General features: G+C 42.6%; 1 protein-coding gene across 1 annotated transcript; it reads right to left on the reverse strand.

The window, feature by feature from the left end:
• Positions 1-4749: 4749 nt before the first annotated feature.
• Positions 4750-13688, reverse strand: FBXO47 (F-box protein 47). Its single transcript, XM_010585692.1, has 10 exons — positions 13508-13688; positions 12916-13086; positions 10096-10172; positions 9466-9543; positions 8246-8354; positions 7607-7783; positions 6902-7048; positions 6152-6294; positions 5576-5735; positions 4750-4868 (listed from the first exon to the last, which is right to left on the reverse strand). Exons 1-10 carry the CDS (start codon positions 13686-13688, stop codon positions 4750-4752), a joined length of 1362 nt encoding a protein of 453 aa, XP_010583994.1.
• Positions 13689-19339: the final 5651 nt, after the last annotated feature.

The raw sequence follows: 19339 nt of genomic DNA on the forward strand, positions 1-19339 counted from the left end.
TTAATGCTGTTGTCTTTGGCTGCTGCTCCCTCTGCCTGGCCGAGGCAGCCGAGCTGTTTCCTGCTCAGGGCTGGAAGGAGGGCACCAGGGTTTATTTTATAAATCAGGCCACCTCGCCGGCTGAAATGTGCACCAGCTATTGTGCAGCTGCTGGTTTCTCCCTGCTGGGTTTATCAGCCCCTTCCCATTTGGAAAAGCTGCTCTCTGCCTTTTATAGTGCTGCAGCATGAACTTGTGGCTTTTGTTCTCAAGAGGGAGAGAAATAAAACAGCTTAGGGGAGAAGCAAGAAGGGATCCCGGTTGCATCATTTTAAAGGAGGCCAAGGGAGGGGGGCCGGTGTCCTGGTGCCTTTGCCCCCCCTGTGCCAGGTGAAGGGGGGGCTGCTGCCACTGCCTGGGCTGGCATACCCTGCCATTGCCACCCATCACCATCTCAGGGTCTCCCGCAGCTCTCGTGCCCAGCTCAGACAAGCCTCTCCTTTCTTTTCCACAGCCGCCGCCTGGTCCGTCTCCCTCGGAGCCTTCTGGAAAAGCGTTAACCCTCTGCAAGCAACCGGCTGCCCGACACGGAGCAAGGAGCCGCGCGGGCTCAGGGCCGGCGTTGCAGAGGGAGCTGAACAGGAGCGGCCAAGTGAGGCGAAGGAGGGAAATGGGGTGGCAGGGGAGAGGGCTGCGAGGTGACGTCCCGCTGCCGAGATGTGGGTTGTTCCCGGTGACGCATGCGGCGTGCCGGGGGGATGCTAAGGGTCCTGCCCCTCCCCGTGTGGCTTAGCCCCTTAGGATGAGCGCTTCCGAGGTTGGTCTTTTGGGTTTAATTTTAGAAAAGCACTTATATTTTTAATGAAAAATGTTCAAGGAAATGAAATAAAGAGAGGAATGATACAGGAGAGTGAACACGTCTGCTGGTGTTGACTCTGCCGAAACGCAGCCCCGTGCACCGACTGCAGGGCTGGGGCGCACACGGCTCCAGGAGCAAACCCCGCTTCTGCAGAGAGGCACGGGGCACCCTGCGAGCCCCGAGAAGGACGAGATATTGGCGAACCATGCTGAGACACCTCTATGTCCCCCAGCCTGAGCAGCAGCTGCTGTGGAGGGGTCCAAACCAGGCTCTCTCCTGCTTGGAGGGTGCCTGAGCATCTAAGCCATGGCTCACTCAGGTCCTCACTCAGGTCCCCTCTCCTGTGTTCAGGGGAGGTCTCAGTTAATCTCAGCATAGAAAAAAGGAACATTTTTAATATGATGGAAATTTCTGTGGGATGGAAAGAACATTTCAGAGCTTAATTTCCCCCAGCTTGGAGAGGTCTGGGAAGGTATTTGGGGCATCAGGAGGATTTTTCCTGTCCTTTTTTGAATCCCTGCATCGATCCCTGCCCTCACACTGTCAGTCACATGCAATGCTGTTTTCAGACTGAAAGATTCATCCTCCTAGAAGACAAAATTTTCATATGCCTGGTCTCTCCCAGGAATATATTTTTTTTAAGCAATAAACATCTGAAATATCTGTAATGGGAAAAACTACTCACACCCCATTAGTTAACCACAGCACCATCACACGAGTGGGTGCGAGAACAGGATCCAGGGAGAGCAGGGGCTGTGCAGGCACTGCCGGGGTACGCTGGAATTGGTTGGTAAGACTTTCAGAAGAAGGTATTTACAGAAAGAAGAGGGATTTCAGAGTCTGGGAATGCTGGATGCAGTTAGCATTGCCAGCCAAATACTTGACACTGCAATTTCCTGTTAGTAAAACTCCTGAGAGAAACGCAAAGTTGGTGAGTTTGCTCCCAAGCGTGTTCTCAGTGCACCAGCCTCAGCCCGAGCTCCCCCGGGGCAGTCCCTCACCGCTGAGCCCCGGAGATGCGGAAAGGCTTCTCCTCACTCCACCACCAAATATAGTCGAAAATCAGAAGCTTGAAATATTCTGGGAGGAATGTCTTCAAGCATAAGTCATGTTCTCAGTAACCTCCGCTTCGTGAATCTGTATCTGATGTCAACATCTGCAGTGATTAAGAGAGAGTAAGTAACAAGGAATGCATGGAATGGAAACTCAGCTGAGTGTGAAACCAGGAACAATAATTTTCTCTTACTCCAAACGCTCCTCTCCCCTCGGAAGGCCTTACAAACCCACCAGCTATGCGTAACAATCCTTTCCTCCATGCCCCAAATCAGCCAGCTCCGCGCTGGAAGGTGAAGTGACCCAGCCCAAAAGCTGGGGACTGCAAAGGGATTGAAACCGCCAGGCAGGAGAGGTGTTTGCAGACAGACAAACGGCCACAGCGGACAGGGACAGCTCTTTAGCAGAGGGGATATGGTGCTCTGCAGCTCAGATTGCAGTCAGGGTGCAGCCCTGCTCTGAAAAGGGCTACACTGGCACAAGGGGAATTTTGCTTCTCATCCTGGGAGGGTTCTACCGACTGCCCACGGCAGCAGTTAAAATTCGGCAGCAGAAGAAAAAGCACCATTTTCTCAAGTATCACTGTCCCGGCTCCTCTGGCGCATGGTGCTGCCCGGGGGCTCCCCACCTGGACACCATTAGCCCAGCGGTGTTTAATTACGAGAGCCGATCAGAGGGTGATATTGGAAAAGGAGACTGCAAGGCTGGTGTCATTTTCCAGTTCAAACAAAACTGGTTTGGGAAGCACCGCTTCGGTGGGTTTGAGCTTTGATCCCTTGGGGAGGAAGGTCCTTGTCTGGTGGAAATGCTGGCATACGTCTGAACGCTGCTAAAACTAATGCCAAACACTTGCTGAGCTATTGTGTATGTAAGAGCGGTTAATAATAATTAATAATGCCATCAATATTTCACAACTGGCAGCCGCATAAAACTTGCATTCCTGGAGGATCTGCTGCGAGAGCAAGCTAGTGCTGGCAGAGCTGACATTTCATCTTTGTTGGCTGCTGCCAGTGAATCAAAGAACTTACTTTTCCTGTATCGCTGCGCTCGCATAATGGCATCCCTTGTGATGGGCTGTAATTTATTGCCGCTGTGTCCTCGGTCCCGGGAGATGAGAAAGGCACTGGCAGAGAAGCTCCGCCAGCTCTGTGGCGCTTTGTGTCGCAGCACGGCGACGCAGCGTTACACACCAGAAATACAATGGAGCAAGAAGACGCGGTGGTTCAAGAGTCCGCTCCATAATTCTGGATTTCATCTATTGAGATTATTTATTGGTAGCGATCCCTGCGTATAAAGGGAGGGACAGCTAACGATCCGGGCTGTAGCATTCCGCCTCGGCAGCTTCTTGGTTGCATTGCCCTGTCACTGTACGCACTGCAAGTCTGTTTCCTGCTTGTATTTTGAGTTCTTTAGTGATCAGTTTGGAAGCATTCAGTTTACTGACTAGATACCAGACAGAGCGGGTTGCATTTTGCTTACTTCAGAAATAATACGTAGTTGCAACACAATTGTAGTATTGCAGCGTGCTCTTAAATATAACCTTCAGTGAGAAAAAAAGGGATGTTAGAAGCAATTGCTAGCAGACAGTCCTCTCAGGGAAGGTTTCACCTCTGCCATCTACTGGCACACTGCAAAGATCCTCAGCAAATTTATATCCCATATCCACTCCTTAATCCTGTCTGTAATTGTATATTCAACAAATGTTGGAAGATTTTTTAACATGCAAACTTCCAAGCAAGTCATCACAGAGCTGTTGTCAGCTCATTACTGATGAAATCAAGTGGGGGCAGCTGAGATAAATTGGTACCACTTTAGCTGTTTCCAGCAGTTGAAGACTGGCTTTCGAAGCTAAACAGGGGGTCCTGCAGCTCAAGTCTGGTCCTGAAGGAACACTAAAACATTTGGCAAGGGATTCAGTTGGAGAAGGTGGCTATTTAATAATATGAAGAAAACAGCCGTGTTGTAAACAATGCACAGTAAAGTAAGTGCTTTTTATTATGTGTTACATATTTTTGTTTTGAAGGCAATATAGCAGAAAATCAAAACCTTTTATAAGTAGCAAACATTTATATACTTTAACGAAACAGTGATCTTAGCCTATGTGCATTTAACGTGTGTCTTCAACTTAGCTAAGTCCTATGAAGGCAAATACACTTTAACAGTTCAGTTTTTACACTAGGTAGGGAAAGGGATTTGGAGTTTCTTCTGCTTTATGGTTAAAAGGCACCTGTAGTTTGAGGGGATAAAATTGCCTCGCTTGATCAAAGCAGTTAAATTGCTTTCAGGAATCACCTCTTTCTGCTAAAACTGAATGTGCAATCTATGGAGCACTTCTGTCACAGAATGTAAGAGTTAGTGAGAGAGACCCTGGCAAACTGGAAAAATGTAGCTGTGCTTCTCTAATTATGTCTGTCTCTTTCTCCTCCGATTCCCAAGAGAAAACAAAATTAAAAGATCAAAATGTTTTTGGTTCTGAACTAAGATAACATTCTCCAATTTGTGTATGCACATCAAATATGAAAACCATGTCATTTTTATTGTGTATGCAAACATGCACAGTGGGAAAAGAATGCGGTTCATGTTCCCAAACGGAGGCCCCCAGCCTGCTTCCTCAGTGTGTCTTAACGCAGCCTCAGAGGAGCAAAACGCATAGAACTCCATTGCAAATGCTTAGCGGTCCCCAGTCGTTCCATGAGCTCATTCAGCTGGTCTGACATGTATGTCACTAGCTTCTCCTGCTGCCACTCCAGCTCTTACTGGAATGGAAATTTAAGAAATAATTGGACGCTGCTTTGCAAATGTTCTTAAAAAAAAAAAATCCAGCAGGATTAGAGCAAGAGTTGGTAGAATTCAGAGCATCAAATGGTGTTGCTGTTTTCTCTCATGGTCAGGTACAGGATTTCTTTATGGAAGTTCGCTTGTGCATTTACGAGGTGAAACAAATTCAAAAAGCTGCTGTCCTCTTCATCACGATCCCCTACCAGGCCAAAGAAAAACATTTTTAAATGATTAGTGAAACTAAATTACTTCTTTGAAGATAAATCTTACTCATTCAGTTTTTCAGCAGAGGCTGAATCAGCAGCCTCCACTTAGATTTATGAGGCATCAGCTACTGCACCTGATGGCAGGACAGCTGTGAAATAACACAGGAGACTCTCTCCAAAATTCCTTCGCCAGCTTGTCCAGAGACAGACAAGAACAATTGTGCGTTAAGACAAAAATCTGTCCTAACTGAGCAGGCCGTTCATCTTTACAGCTTGCCATCATAATCACTCTCAAGGCCTTATCAAGGCTGACAAGCTGTGGACAGGGAGCAACTGCAGCTTGTTGAGTTGAACAGGCTGGCTGGCAGCTGCTCAGAGCCTGTGCTTAGACACAGCCCAAAAGGACCTCAGGTCCAATGCTCTGGTGGGACCTATTTTAAAAGACCGTTGGTTTCACCATCCATGGCACTAGGAATCTCTTGGACAAGAGAGACGAGTTTAAATAAATGTCTCTCCCAGTTATGACACTTGATTGTTTATTTTATGTTATCAGAAAACTTCAGGCACTCCGGTATTTTTCTGCCTGGTGAGGGAGGGAAGGAGGACAGGCTGTGATGCCATGCTGTGTTGCTGAATGCCTCGGTCAGTGCTAGCTCCCTGATTCAAGAGCTCGTCCTGGCTCACCGAGCCACAGGCTTACCAGACAGTACTGCCTGTAGCATGTCCATGATCATGTGAGCGAAGGCATTCTCCACACACTGCAGAAAGTTGTTTCTCTCCCCTGGAGTGCTGAAAACTTTGCAAACCTTCTGCATCATTTTTACTGCCCAGTCCATGCAGTACAGGTCCTTCTCACAGACCTGACATACACAGGAAATATTAGAAACACACCTTTCATGATGAGTACAATGCTATAAAAGGCAAGATTAAATCTTAGTATTATACTAACAATTGATTCTAATGAATGACTGAATCGGTTGCAGCCACGGCCTGGAAAATTAGGGTTTGTTACGAGGACATAGAGGTTGTTCTTGTTGTTGGCTTGCTAACAGAGGAACTTCTCAACCTTTTGCTAGTGGTACTTCTCCTCAAGGACAGGCTTGCTTGCTTGCAGAGATGTGCTGGACAGGGACCAGAGGGTGGAAGAGTACCATGCCTCTGGCTGGACTTACTCCTGGTTTGTAGGAGTAGATGGGGAAACAGCTTTCAAGTCTGAGAAAGCAAATCTGGGGGTAGAGATGAAAGGCCCGAGCCTGCTCTGTTCAGTAGTACTCACCAAAGCCAGGAAGACTGTGAATCTGGCTAACTCGACAGCTCTCCCATTCACAGCTTTACTGGCCATGAAAGTGAAGCAAATGTTGTTTCCACTCAGAATCAGAAGGCGAGCATTGTTCTCCATGAGCCACTCCCGGGGAACAACTTTGTAATAAAATAGAGAGTATTTTAGTGATCTTTGAACAAAAAGAAAGGAGTGCAACAATAACTATTCTTGAATTTATGAATTGTTGGCTTTGACAGCTAACCAGAATTTGTGAGGGGATACCCTCTGGAATACAATTGCAGCAATGAAGTCAGATAAGCAATTCTTACTGGCAGTACAGTTAGAGCTCTTCACGATAGCTTCTGTGATATAATCTCACCCAAAACTAACTTTCAGTGTAGCCATTAACATTGTTCAGTAGAATTTTGGCTTGAGCAAACACTGTGTTTTCAGCTTACACAGCTTGGACAACATTTCCTTAATAATGGCTAGACAAGACTTGAATTTTAAAGGTCTGCATGGATTCTTAAAATATTTCACAATGGGGAAAGACAGCTTGAATTTGTAAGCAGTGCTGGGTTTCTTTCATCCTCAGCTACTGCCAGGCTTCCAAGTGTAATGACTTTTCCAGTTACGCCACAGCTACTGCAAGGAATATTGCAGTCAGTTTCCCAAGGCACCTGTGTGTCTGAAACACACTTATTACCAAATTTGGAGGACATGAGCATATAATCCTATGGATTAGTGATAAAGGCAAAAACACACCTGACAGCTCATCCACAAGACTGATAACATCATCTGCTGTCCATTCTCTAGCTTCTGTATCATACAGCAGTTTAATTGCATCTGCTAGACCTTTCAGACTGGTCTCATCTGTTGGTCCTTCTATCATTTTCTGCCAAACCACATGTCCTGAGTAATATATTAATCACAACTGCTATTAAGTGACAAAGTAATTTTTTTTTTTTAAACAAGGTAGGTGCTAAACTGGGCCTTACAGCAAAGTTGGAGGAGGGGAATTCAGGTAACACAACCAAGTCTTTGTGACAGTGAGATTTTTTTTGTCCATCTGTTATTTTAGTAGGGACAGTGGTAGTTGCAGCATGAATCAAAGGGCGATTTAAAGAAACCCAGGTCTAATAATTAAGGGAGAGAGCATGCTTTTCTTCAGGGAAACACATGCTTCTTTGAGGTGCATTCAAGCTAAGCCTACCCTAAGCAGGGGAGAATAGAGGAACAGAGGTGCAATTTCTTCATTTGAATTGTAACCTTTTTAGAGAGAGAGAGAGAGAGATATGGATATGTATATACATGTTAGTGAGGTCTGGTTAAGCAGAATTATTTTTTTTTTCTAGGCAATATGATTACATTTTATTTGTATAAAGCTCAGCTTTCAGAAATGCTGCATCCTGCAAGGAAATCTCATTCTCAGGGAACAAACTTTGAAAATTAACCCCCCAGACTACTCGCCATCAAGAGAGGACACTGGCCCAAAGATGATATACAGCAGGCGAGCTTGATTGACCATGGGCCATGGCTTTAAAATACGAGTCAACCAAAATGCAGAATCACTTCGATGAATCCAGTGGTTCAATAAGACGCTACGACAGTATAACCTTATTCGCAGCTCTAACTTTCGGGCACTTCCTGGGGTAAAAGAATGTAGATATTATAAATCCATCAAGCCTCATGCAATACAGATGATCACTTTTTTTTTTTTTAAATAGGAAGAGAAAGAAGGATTTTCTTAAAGCTGCCCAAGAACATCTAGGGGGATTTAATTAAATTCTCAGCTGTTACTTCCCGAGTCTGGCTCTTCTGGATATGTTGCACTAATTCAGGCCATAGAATCTATGGTGAAGAAAAAAAAGCTGTATTCATCTATATGAAGGCCAAGTATTTGCTTTAGAATGCCCACTTTCTGCATAATATTGGAGCTAACAGAACGTACATGAGAGTCAGGAAAGGATTGGTGCTACAAGGCTTAGCTGAGCTAAAACATTCTCAATTCTAGACACATTTTGTTTGCGGTAATCAAGATCCATTTTCTGACTTCTCCATGATAGCGCATTTTGATTTTGTAGGACTTTTGTCTGCTTTGATGATTACCCGGTTTGCTGCTGACAACTGTCTGTACTTTACGGGGTAAATTGCTCAGCTCACAGAGGAAGTTAAAAACTCGGTGACACTCTAGTTCATCCCAGCCTGCTGTTAGGATCTGAAGATTACAAAAGAAAGGGGGTAAAAATGAACAGATTGAGCCATAGATTTAGATCACAGTGCCATTTCTCATATTAGATAAATATAATCTGTCCTGCAATTTATCAGAAAAACAGAGAGGGAAGGTGTCATACCTGGAGTGTGGTGCCTGCACAGCATCTCCCTGATGAGTGTAGGGAAACCATTATCTGTACATTATGGCAGAGGTTGTACTTAAGCTTAATGCAGCCCAGAATCAAAAGCTGCTAATGATGTTCCACATTCAGGGCCAAGATCTTATTTTTGTACCTTATGCAGGAAAGTACACGAAAGTATTTGCTACAAAGACAATTGTCCCAGCTCAAATAATTACCTGTAACTCTTAATCACAGAAAGATAATCACATTTTTTGTATTATCAAATACTTTAATGCTGCATATGTATACAACACCTGTATGCATAAGTTTCTAAGACTTAAATGCATTTAAAATGTGCTCAAAATGCCTGTTCTTCTAAGAGAGAATTTGTTTCTGTATTTTTCTAATCAAAGTTACTCTCCAGTAAAGCCTCCATTATGGCAATTCTAATACTTCACAATCAAACGTCTCAAGTAGTGTTAAAAAGGTCCTACCCTTAGTGTTTTACTGCCTATTTGCAATCACAGTAAATAAACAGTGGATTGCTGAACTAATTCATTTGACACTGATTTTTTTTTTTTTTAATTAATTTTAAGCTACCACAAGCTAACAGAAATATTCTGGCATATGATGTGTATAGCCATTTACTTTTAAACTAAACCACCTCTGCTCTTGGTTTGTGAATTTGAAGCTGTGTAATAAAATGCTCCCCTTCTCCCATGTCTTCTTAGAAAATAAATCGCTAATCAAAATCCAGGCTGGTTGGTAGTGAAATCCAGACCAAGGAATTCTCAAGAGTCAAATCAGCAACTTTAACAACCAGAAAGGAAATTCAGAGAACTGTGTGAATAAATACCTTCCCCCCTACACCCCAAGGCTCAAAACTATCTTATACTTCTAAATATCTTGCAAAAACACAGATTAATTTAGAAAAATACCTTAATTTTCTTTTATATTTGTGATACTTGCCTTCTCTCCATAAAGATACTGTACCTGTAAAAATACCCCATAGCACTGTAATCCTAAACAATGCAAAGGACTTGGACAACCATTAAGTTTAAAACAGGAAACCTGCAAGTGCAAAACACTAGTAATTTATCTTAACTGACCATAAACTAATTCCTGTGATTGAAAATTCTCTGTACTACTTGTGTACATCCATACTGATTAGAGAGATTCAGAAGAATTCCCTTCCCTTACTGTACAAGGAAACAAGTTATAGTACCAATGTTATAGCTTAGCATTAAGTTCCAAACTGTGGTCAAGTGGGTGTGCAAAAGGTCTCTAAGAAGAGCAATCCTGTTTTCAGGAGAGTAAAATTTCTATTAAGAGCTGTGCTCTTCCACTGCAAAATTTCTAGTGGTCCACAAACAAGAAAAGTTGAAAACCACTGGTCTTGGAATATGAAATCTCAGTAGGACAGCCTTGTGTTCAATATGCTGGCTTAGGCTTTTCTATTGTTATTAAAAAGAAACCGATTTCAAATCAATAAATTACACAGTAGTAATAAACTCCAGCAAAGGGACAATAAAAGGCATAATTCAACTAGAAATTGCCTTACAGAAATGGTATTGTAAGTGCAAGGGACAATTCAAAACACTAGTGAAAGGAACAGGAACTTACTTCTGAGAGAATCTTGTGTATATACTTTAGCCTATCTTTTGTAGGCAATAGAAGTGTGCATCTTTTAAGCAACAATCCTGTGAACAAAACGAATACATACACGACTATGAGTGTACGTACATGGCACATACATTACTGAATTAGCTTAAGCATTCACATCATATGCATGCACACACCAGTGAAAAATGGCTGCTGCTGCAAGGTGAAGAGAGCAGCAAATAGTAGTCTGTGCTTTGGAGAAGGGGTGTATGCTTTTGTAGCAGGGACATCTTTTACTAAAGAAATGTTGTCAGGCAGTATGTAGGTTTCCTATGCCATAACTTGTTTATTGTGTTGTTTTAAAGTCCCTGTTAGTCACAGTTGGAGCCCTATTAACATTACTATATTGGTTTTAGAATTACAGCTGTTAAAAATATTGGAAATAAATGTTACTTGTTGCACCTCTTTTAACTGCACCCTGGGGAACACTGGTTTTCCCCTTACATCATGGAAAGCCGAGCTTCCAAAGTTTTTTCAAGATAGCCGCATGCTCTGAAAAGAAAATATTCTAAACTGTGTTAATGTAAAACATAGCTAAGAGGTAAAATTATTTTCCTATACAGGACTGAAATGGTATGTGTTTAGGATGTCAAAGTCTGGAGTTCATTATAGTGTGGAACAGCTGTTTGTTAAGCAGCATTTTTTTTCTCCACTACTGATAGAAAATGGGTTAACAACTTGGTCTTCAAAAACACGTACCAGAATAAAATATATATATCATTTGTTAATTAGTCAAGAAATCCACAGAAAAGTATGTACTTTTCTGGAGAAAAAAAAAAAGGAACCTTTTTTCCTGATTTGTCAGTCTCTGCAAAAATACATAACTTCATGCATTTACTGTAGTTCTAAATTGACTCTTTCCATATTTAGAAGTGTGTTAGCATTCCCACGTGACAGACATAATTTATTCATCAACCTTGGACGTGGTCCAAAGCTCAGTCAAGTCAATTTTCTATTGACTAGGTTAGACTTTGGAGAGAACTCCCTGAAGAATTGTTGAAACTGTTCAGACTGTGTAGCTGCAAATCAGAATACAGCCATCAGTGTGGGGAAAAATTATGTTGAGTAAAAAGGGTTGAGCAAAAAGTACTGCTCCTGGTTTTGCACGGCAAAATCCCCCTTGTGTGGAAGGACAGTGCCACGACCATTTATAGCTTGAGTCCATTTTAAACAATGACCGAAATTCTGTGCCATTACAAGTACTGGAAGATTTTACCATGGACTTGAGTGGAGCCAGACCCTTCTGAGTTTAAGTGAGATTTATGTACTATGTAGACCCTGTTCAGGCTTTCTGAACAGGAATGAATTTTTCCCATTGAGTGTCGTCTTTCCTGCTGTAAAGTAAATATTGATTTTGCAACTGACCTCTTAACAAAAACGTTCTCTTGAGCCTTCCACTGATGACACAGATATTGCCAATGAACTTCATATTTTGAGTATGTCATGTTTTTACTATTAGGCCTACTATAGCGATGGGTTCACACCTACCTTTAAATAACAAGTTGCCATTTTGTATGTTGTTACTACAAAGCCCAAATTAATTTTTTTTTTTTAAAGAATTTTAGGGTTTCAGGCTTCATTTTAAAAATAAAATGCTAATTTTAAGATACCTCACAACCTAGACGGATTGCTTACAATAGGAGGTCTTTGGTCTAAATGACTTTAAGTTCAAACCATACTTATAATTCTGCATCTAACCATGACATCATTTTATTTCTCTGTCAAATAATGCTTTTTTTAATCAGATGGGTAATAGTAAATAGATATGGATCAAATTATGTTTTAATTTAATTTGCTTTTCTGAGAGAACGCTTTAGAATGAATTAGAATCAATGTGTTTTAAAAATTAGCAGAAAAGTTAAAAAGCAAACAATTTTGAATTTGAGGCTGTACAGCACTCCTCATTACCACTGAACCCATGTTATTTTGATCTAGATTCCTATTACACTATGCTAAAAGTGGTCTTAGCAGCTGAAAGAAAGAACAAGTGAATCTTTTCACCCAGAAAAGGTTTGGTTAGCATACAGTATACCATGACAGTGAAAAGTGCAGGCATTTTCACGTTGCCCTTAAGCTAAGAGCGAGAGGAAGACGTGTTCTTCGTGCCCATCTCGGTCACAAAGCTGCCAAGGAGAATGCTAGTCACTGACAACTGTGATAACATTTTTGTGACAAGCCTACTTCTTTTCTAAGAAGTGGAATGTGATCTGCAATACATCTCAAGTAGACTATGGAGCAGTCTTTCTGATGGCAACTGTTGTTGGTCACTTTAGAATTAAGCTGGGTTTAAGCACTGCGGCTACATTTCCCAGACTGAGGAATGTGAGCTACTCCAAAGTGATACATGAAGGCAGTCTGAACAGCCAAATTCCTTCAGCTAGTGTGGGGCCTGGGTGTCTTGGTTTCTGCTGCAGTTTCCAGTGGTGGTGTCCAAACAAACTAAATTTGGAAACACCTACTACTGAGAACTGATCCTCTGCCCAGTCTCTGCTTGCCATTTAATAGGAAAAAATAAACATAGAGGAGGCAGAACATACATTATTTTTTCCATAACTATGAGGTTTTGGAATCATTTCAGGTAACTCCTCCCACCTCCCCCCGCCAGTTAATGGTATTTGAGTGGGCTATTTGGCAAGGGGAGGAACTTCACTTTCCGAGGGAGCTGCACAAATGATTTGGGCCATACCCTCAGCATTTTACCGATCGATGCATATAACAGAAGAAACCTTTTAACTGAGCTTGGTTCTCCTCTAATTGTTACCATTTGCATTAAAGGATCACCTAGAGATTTGTAGTGCTCTAAAATGTAGGATCCTTCTCTCTTGCCAGGTAGCTCAAGGTTATGAAAGTCTTGCAATAAGAGCCTTCGGTTTCCTGATGGGGTTGAGATGTAATTAACAAGGCGGTTGCTGATGGTTTTCGACACCATGCTCAGCATGCTGATATCCTTCACTGAAAAAGCAAAACCCAGTATACTTGTAAATCTTTACTGCAAGAAAAATGCTGATCACTAGTCAATAACTTTATCTTACTTCAAAAATAGGCCAAGAAATAATATTTACAAATAAAACAAAATTTAATTACTATTTATCTCCTTTGCCAACAAACTGTAGTAATTAGAAATTAAGAGATCTAAGGAATACTTTTCACACATAATAGGCAGAAACCACTTCAAATAGTTTGTAATTATCATTTAAATTTTGGTAATTTGGTTCTTCATACATAAAAGCTGAAAATTCAGAGAATAAGTCACATAAATTATTTCAACTAGCTAAAAGCTAAAACATTTTAAATAATTTTTTTTTTCTAAATGGAAAACTTTTGTGGTAATTTTCATATATCGGAAGTAATACCTTTCTTATCAGATTCTCACCTGAAAGATAATTCAATACCATTTGAAAGATCTCTAATGGAAGGGTTTGAAAATACCCAAGTGTTGACAGAGATTGGGAATCTGTGTCCAAGGTGTTGCAGCGCTGTCTGGAGCGACGGTTACGGCATCTGTATTTCTGGTTTGGAATTGAGGTGTAGCTGGTCCCTGGAGTGGATGTCATTGTTCTGTTAGTCCCATAAATTTAACCTGGGGAGAAAATATGAAAATCCTGTTTTCAGTGGAGGAAAATACTATACCCAAAACTAGGCTAAGAGGAAATCACTTCATTGTAGACACAGTGCTGGAGTGTGAAAATCTTGTCATATGCGTAGGATAATTTTTTGTTTGAATTTAGTGCGATGACATGCAATTTACTAAATAATTTTCTAATTCCATGTTTCAGAGAATGGAGTATTCAGCTGACCTTAGAGGAGGAAAAGATAAAAGCACTGGGGGACACCACATGAGTGGGACATCAGAAAGTTAGGAAAATAGTTCTAAAAGGAAACTCTTGAGGAAGTATATGCGATGGTACAAGCTACAGTAATTAACAACATTCTTTTACCTTGTTACACTAATTATTCAACAGAGTATGAAAAAGTTATAGGGATGTTATTGAAATGGTTGTCACGTTACTTGATTGTTGTAGAGTGATAACTACTTATACACATGCTTGCGTATGACCAAAAAAAAAGATTAAAAGCAACGAAGTGATGCTTCAAACCATTTTTCCCTGCAGCATTTAAATTGATACATGGCTTAATTTTATATAATGACTATATGTGTGGTATAAAAATAAATTATACAATATTACTATGTGAAAAAAATTCAGTGACCCAGGCTTTCCCAAAATCATGAGGGTCTGAAAATTAATGAGCTTTAAAAGATCAATAAATATGTTCTTTTGATTTGCCTTCTGGTTTCTGAGTCTCTAGAATAGGTATACTTCACATTGTCGGGCAACAATGACAGTTAGTGACTCACTACCTCTTAAAATTTTTTTTTAACTGAGATTTTTCACATTATTTCTTGATTCCAGCAGTTGAAGCTTCAGGGAAATTGCCAAGGAGAATGAGTGCTGCAGTATAATTACAAGAGCTGGCAGCACTGGTAGTAATATAACTGGAACCCATCCAAGCTGCAGTGCAACATCCCAGTTACCATCAGTGGGAAATACACTCAGAGAATAGAACTCATTGTTTCAAAGATTAAAAATTTACAAAAATTACAGAAAACAAGTTCCAAACATCCTTCATATTTATTACGAAAGCACGCAAGCCAGACCTCTCTAATATGCCACTGAGCAGAATTACCACGGCCACAATGGAAGCACTGTTTGTACTGACAACTGAAAGAATATGGGGCATTTCATTAACAGTGTTACAAATGGGTTTGGCTGACTTGTGCTGTGTGCTGGATGGAGTTTGCATTGTACATTTAAGGAAGTTATACTTTACTGGAAGCATTTTTAATTTAGGTATGGTATAATTCTAGCTAGCTAAAGAAGCTTATAGTTTAAACTTTCACAAGGCTCATGAGCAAATGTAACTGCTGCTAAAATTAGCGTCATTAGGCTTTTACGCTGCTCAGGCAAGAGACAGAAAATTGATGTTACACCTTTAAGAACAATCAAGAAACCACCTATAAATAAACATATGGTTATATGAAAAAATGTTTATCTTCTAGAAGCAAAGAAAGCAAAGTCTGAAGTCAGTGGAAATTTTATACACACAACTGTGGATTCAAGACAATGTAAATTCCTTGTGTACAATATAGAAAGCAGCTCCACTCCTGTTTATAAACAGGGCACCACTAAACTTTGTTCAAGACATGCTAAATCTGATACATATTTCTGCTTCATACCTTAGAAATAAAGTTGCAATGCTATGATACTTTCTTTTCCTCTCCTGCTCCCCTTACTGTCTTTAGCAGGACTGTACTGTAAGGATTTATGGCATCTTTAAGTGTTTTTTGGAAATCTTACCTTGGGTCTGCAATTGTGTTATATGGAAGAAAAAAATACTTGGCCACAGGGGAGGTTTTCAGAAGTACTCAGCCAATTTCAGTCTGTTTCTGTTCAATCTGATTGAAGTCGAACTGACTACCACTATTTTAATTTAGAGCAGAGCTAGATAAAATTAATGTAAATAAAAATGTGTACAAGCAGCCAGTTTCAAAGCCAAAGCTTAGAGACTTTACTGAATGCTCCCATTTCCTTCCTCTTTGACTTGATGTGTTTTTTATTTCTTAGGGAGTTCAGCCAGAGCAGGGCAATGGTCTGTGCATCTCCATCTGCTGCTGGGATACCACTTGTTTAGAGAACTGCTTAATCCAGACTGGAAAATTGAAAGGTAAATGTTAAATATTTAACAAGCCAAACTCATAATATTAGCCAAGAAGGGTCATCTTATTTGTTGCTATAAGCTAATTTGTTTACAAGGCAGAAAACATCAAGTTTCAACCCGCTCTAGAATATTTCTTTTCCTTAAGCAGTCGCTAAACTCCTGCTAATGGTTGCACTTTTGTCCTGATATTTCTCGGAGCCCTGCGTTAGCATTTGGCAAACGTTTATTGCAAAAGGTTGTTTACTTTGGAGATTGGCTTGGAACATTTCCGTTTCCCTGCCTCTTCACAGAGCATAAAATGAACTGCTTCAAATATTAACTCGACAGGTTTTTTTTCCTTTCCACACCTCCCTCCCCCCGCAATCTTCTCTTTTTTCTTTGTCAGCGCAAATAAAAACGTACGAGTTCAAGTGAGGGATGACAAACCTTAGAGCACCGAGCGTAGCCGTGGAGTTATTAGTACTCGTTACCCCCTGGCCTACACCGACAGTTTACAAAAACCATATTTTTATTTATGCTAAAGGTTCTACATCAGATTGGTTGTGCAAACCGGTCCCATAAGCATCTAAATCGGTGAATAACCATAAGTAGAAAGCAAATCTTGGAATCCTGATCCCACTGCTGATGGCGACAGGGATTTTTTTTGTTGTGAGGAAGGGCTGGTACAGGCTCGTCCCTTCAGGGCCCAGTCAGAGGGGAAACGCCAGCACCTGCTTTTTTTTCCTCACCCCAGGCTGGGTTTGCTTGTCAGACTGCAGTATTTGTGGGAGTGGGTTATATTTAGCCTTTTACCTGTGCTTTTGGTTCGGATTTAGCTGGGCTGTGACAGACCTTTAGGCCAAACAACCGGCTAGGCCGTGTTCTCCTCCACCCTCCACGGCCCCTCTCCCCTGCAGCCCGCCAAAATTGGGGCTAGGGGGCTGAAAACGGGGACCTGTGCCCCCAAACCTACACACAGGTAATAGAGAAGGCCTCGCGGTTGATGCCTACTTACGGGCAACGCTTTATGAGCTCTGTTTTACCTCAGAGAAATTCCCTCCCTACAAACAATCCCCGGCCGGGGTGCAGGCTGCCTCTGAGGGGAGCGGCAGAGGAATGGGGGGGGGGGTGAGCACACCCCTCTGCCTCTGGTGAGAACCATACCCCATATCCCTGGGGAGGGGCAAAAAATACATTTTTGAAATTGTTATTATTTGAAATTTATTTTTTTAAAGCATGGTTTCAGTCAAACGTCACTCCTTACTGGGGTTAAAAGGGGGGCCTGGGCATGGTAATGTAGACAGGTGCACACAGGCAGGCACACCTGTGTTTGTGTATTTTACTCAAGAGCAGGAATGTTTGCAAACACGGAAAAAAAGATAGTTCCGTTTCAGGGCGGTGGTTGTCATGGGGGCTGATGGCGGTCACGTACGTGTTGGGAGGGAAGGAATTACTACAGGCAACAGGAGTGTTTTATTAATATTATTGATAATTCCGCCCCCCCTCCGTGAGTTTTGTGCTAATTTGTTTGTAATAATTATTTTCCCGCCTTTTCGCCCGCTGACCCTTTCAGCGCGGGGCGGGGGGGGGAGCGGGAAGGGCGGGCCTCGCGCACGGCTTTCCCGCCCTCTTGTGCCCCGCCCTCCTTTTGAATATTTAATCACCTCCCCGCCCCTCCCCGTAACGTCCACCGGGGCGGAAAGCGCCCCCCGTCACGAGCGCGGTGTAGCCCCGCCCCCTCATGAATAATCAACACAGGCGGCCCTCGGGCCTCCATTTCAGAAGGAGGCGGCTGCGCGGCCGTGGCACCGGGGTGAACCGGGGCGCGGAGCTGGGGGGGAGCCGGCAGCCGGCCCCAGCCGCCTCCTGACCGGGAGAGGTGGGCTCCCGGGGCAGTTTGGTGTCCTCGGGGCCGGGGTTGCCATGCCTCGCCGTGGGGCGGGTGGCTGGTGTAGGAGCGTGAGGTGCGGCGGGGCCTGTGCGCGTACATCCAGGCGTGGGGGTACGACGAGGAGCATCGCTCTGGGTGGAGAGCATCGGGTCACCTGTGGAGCTGTAGGTCTTCTCTGCGGGTTGCTGCCGTGAGCAAGTCGCAGTTGCGGCGTCGGCCTGCGTTGTAGCACGGCCCCCGCGTCCTGCAAAGTTATTCCTGAGACCAGGCCTGCCAAACCCCATTTTCAGTCTGCTGAGGAAAAACATGACCCCGAGCAACAGTGCCGGGCCCCGGCGTTTGCTAATGTTGGAGCAGAAGTTCGCTGCACGTCTCTGGGAACGCGATGCTGCGGGACAGGCTTACACAGGACTGTGAAACCTGCGTAAACATTAGTTACACTGCAGCGGAAAGGTGTCACAACACTAAGTCGGTGTGCCATAACATATGTCTTGGAGCAAAGCTGTAGCATTGTAAAACAAAAAGGTGGCACAATACCAGCTGCAAACACTGTTAGCGGAGGCTGTGCTGCAACAAGTAGTTACAAATTGCTGTGCAGCCGTTAACACACTATTGCATTATACTGTAAAATAATGTTCCGTGGTGCTGTGATCTCGGGAAACCTACGGCAAGCTGCCATTCTTTGTTAGAGCAGTAAACAGTTCGTATTTGCTAACAAACTGGTTTTTAAAATAACTATTTCTTTTTACAAATTCTGCTTCCGAAGTAGCTGACTATAAATAACTAGTTCTCTTGGGGATAGTAACTGAACCTCTCGGGAGAGGTTTTCTTGCTGCTCCGAAGGCAGTTCCCATACGATGGCAGCAGAGGGCTGCAGCTGGTTTAAAGGACTTTTCCCCAGTAGGTTACTCTTCCCCAAAGACAGTTGTTTGTTTTGTTTTGTTTTTTTCTGGAACTTTATTGAAGAAAGAACTTTCCTTAGTGAACATAAAATAGAAACAAAACAAAAATCAACGCCAAATATAACGGTACGGCATCATCTGGTAACTGCTGCTTAAATTGATGACAATGAGAGTGGGAATGCTATGACGCTGTAACCATGATTGCAGTAGTTTTGCTGAAAAGGTAAATTAGACAAGTGTGCAAAAAATAATGTGCCCCCAAGGCGTTTCTGTGTAGTCTGACTATACAGTTGAGCAGCACCAGCTAGGTAGAGCCTAAAGACTTCCATTGTCCCTGTTTCTTTTTCCATCTGGGAGATAGCTAGCAGCTCCTGGCTGAATATCTCCTCATGCAATTGCATTCTGCTTCTGTAAATCCTTCAGCAATTCTATCATTCTCATCCCCATTGTCATTTTGCTGGTTTGCACCTCTGTATTCCACCACAAGAAAGTTGCATTCCAGGAATGCCAGAATAAAGAATTTCAGACTGCAGTACTTGTTCATTTACGCCAATATCGATGTTTCTAGTAGTTACCAGATACCATTGCTTGGGGAAAGAATGTAATAAAATGGGGCGGATATGGAGTATCTTTCTTCTGGTACTGCTTTCTAGAGCCTGACAGTGGTTTAAGGGTTTCCTGAGTCTGACGCTACATCCAGGCTCCCGTGTTTAAT

Source organism: Haliaeetus leucocephalus, unplaced genomic scaffold (assembly GCF_000737465.1).
Source record: "Haliaeetus leucocephalus isolate CR32 unplaced genomic scaffold, Haliaeetus_leucocephalus-4.0 Scaffold110, whole genome shotgun sequence".
Classification (NCBI taxonomy): domain Eukaryota; kingdom Metazoa; phylum Chordata; class Aves; order Accipitriformes; family Accipitridae; genus Haliaeetus; species Haliaeetus leucocephalus.